At 40.8% G+C, this 2,184-nt stretch overlaps 1 protein-coding gene across 1 annotated transcript; it reads left to right on the forward strand.

The window, feature by feature from the left end:
• Positions 1 to 404: 404 nt before the first annotated feature.
• On the forward strand, positions 405 to 1,801 carry LOC145807267 (uncharacterized). Its single transcript, XM_082905226.1, has 2 exons — positions 405 to 539; positions 1,457 to 1,801. The coding sequence occupies exons 1-2, from the start codon at positions 405 to 407 to the stop codon at positions 1,799 to 1,801; spliced, it is 480 nt and encodes a 159-aa protein (XP_082761352.1).
• Positions 1,802 to 2,184: the final 383 nt, after the last annotated feature.

A 2,184-nucleotide genomic window follows, 5' to 3' on the forward strand; every position in this document is an offset into this window, starting at 1 on the left:
CACAATAATGCGTTGGTGGTTACACTGTTTGTGAAGGGATGTAAAATGAAAATGATATAGATTGATCTGGGCAACTCATGTGACATCCTTTACGTCTGGTGTTTCAGAGAACTCGGCCTTAAGAAAGAAGACTTAGAACCATCTGATAGCCCAATGGTTAGGTTTAATAGAATGTAGACGTGGCCCTTGGGGCTTGTGAGTTTGAACTTACAGGCAGGCATGAAGGTGATGAAGGCCAAATTCACTATGATTGACACCCCATCGCCTTATAACGCGATCTTGGGAAGACTAAAGCTTTATGTAATGCAAAATATCCCTTTAACCATTCACCAGCTATTGTGATTCCTAACTGAGTTTGGAACAGAGGAGATCCGAGGAGATCAAGTTCATGTGAAAATTGCTCCATGGCAGCAATGAAGTATACTTGTAGTATTCGAGATGTGAAGTCTATGGAGGTGAATGAAGGAGACCAGGAGGTCTTGGAAAGTGTCGGTAAAGAGCCAGCTGATAAAAGTCAAGAACCACTAAAGAAGATCTTGGTGAATGAAGGAGATGAAAAATGATTATTTCTTCTCAATTTTTGATTAGCCGATGAGGAGGAAGGAAAACTGAAAACATTGAGGTGTTCATGTGGACACTATATGAGATGCTGGGAATCAATCTCGAGGTCACCTGTTATCTGCTGAATGTAGATAGGACAATAACACTAGTGATCCAAAGAGTGATAAGACCTACCATGATTCATGTAGAAGTGGTGGAAAAAGAGTTAGAGGTGTCGTTAGAAGCATAAGCAATTAGGGAAGTCTATTACCCGACATGGTTGTCCAACATAATGGTGAGTGGATTTCAGAAGTCTGAATAAGGCTTGCCCAAAAGACTGCTTTCGACTGCCAAAGATAGATCAGCTTGTTGACGCCACTTTGGGGCATAGTAGGATGAGTTTTCTAGATGCGTACAAAGGCTACCGTTAAATTGCAATGTATGGACTAGACGAGGAGAAAACCGCCTTCATCGCCCCAAAAGGAATATATTGTTACAAAGTCATGCCTTTCGGATTGAAGAATGTAGGCGCAACATATCAAAGGCTGGTAACCAAGATGTTTAAGCACTTCATTCGCAAGGCAGTGGAGGTTTACATTGAAGACATGGTCGTGAAAAGCAAGGAATGATTTGACCATTTGGCCAACCTCAAGGAGGTGTTCGAGATCTTAAAGGCATTTCGGCTTTGGCTAAATGCCTCTAAGTACGCGTTTGGGGTAGGATCGGGCAAGTTTTTGGGATACCTTGTTACAACAAAGGGAATTGAGGCTAGTCCTAACCAAATCAAGAGCATTCTTGATCTAGAGAGTCCAAAGACTACGAAGGATGTGCAAATTTTGACCAGCAAGGTGGTAGCCTTAAATAGATTCATCAACCGAAGTTCTAATAAATGTAGACCTTTTATTAACTATTGAAGAAAGTTATTGACTTCAAGTGGACAAAAGCTTGCAAGGTCGCCTTGGTTGACTTGAAGAAGTATCTAAACTCTTCACTTCTACTAGCAACACCAAAACCTGGAGAGAAGTTGTTCTTGTACTTAGTCGTGTCGGATCATGCAGTCAGTGCAGTGGTGGTCCGAAAAAAAGAAGGAGAACAAAAGACAGTTTACCATGTTAGTAAATCTTTAGCTAGTGTAGATATAAGATATTTGCCATTGGAGAAGTTAACACTTGCATTGGTAATGGTAGCAAAGTTGAATCACTACTTTGAGGCCCATTCAATTGTGGTGTTAATTGAACATCCTTTGAAGTCCCTCTTATAACACTGGGACTTGTCGGGAAGGATAGCGCGATGGGCTGTCATTCTTGGTCAGTACGACATAGAATACAGACCAAGGAAAACGATAAAAGGACAGGTTTTAGCCAACTTTGTTGCTAAGTTTACGCTGAACTCCATTTCGAGGCCCAAACCGATAAACCTTGGACTTGAAGGGATAGTGGGACTAGAAGACATGTTGTGGGCGTTGTGCCTTTTTGAGTCTAAGACCCGTTTCCCACACAAATATTAGACTAACTTGCTTTAATAATAAAGAGTCACCACTTAATTTTTAAAGGGGAATTAAGAAACATTTAACAATGAAAACTAAGCTAGGGCCTAATCTGTCATAAATAGAAAATTTCTAGGTTCGGGAGCTTAGGTACAAAA

The sequence above is a fragment of the Camellia sinensis genome, chromosome 14 (assembly GCF_055761805.1).
Source record: "Camellia sinensis isolate YWXY chromosome 14, ASM5576180v1, whole genome shotgun sequence".
In the NCBI taxonomy this organism is placed as follows: domain Eukaryota; kingdom Viridiplantae; phylum Streptophyta; class Magnoliopsida; order Ericales; family Theaceae; genus Camellia; species Camellia sinensis.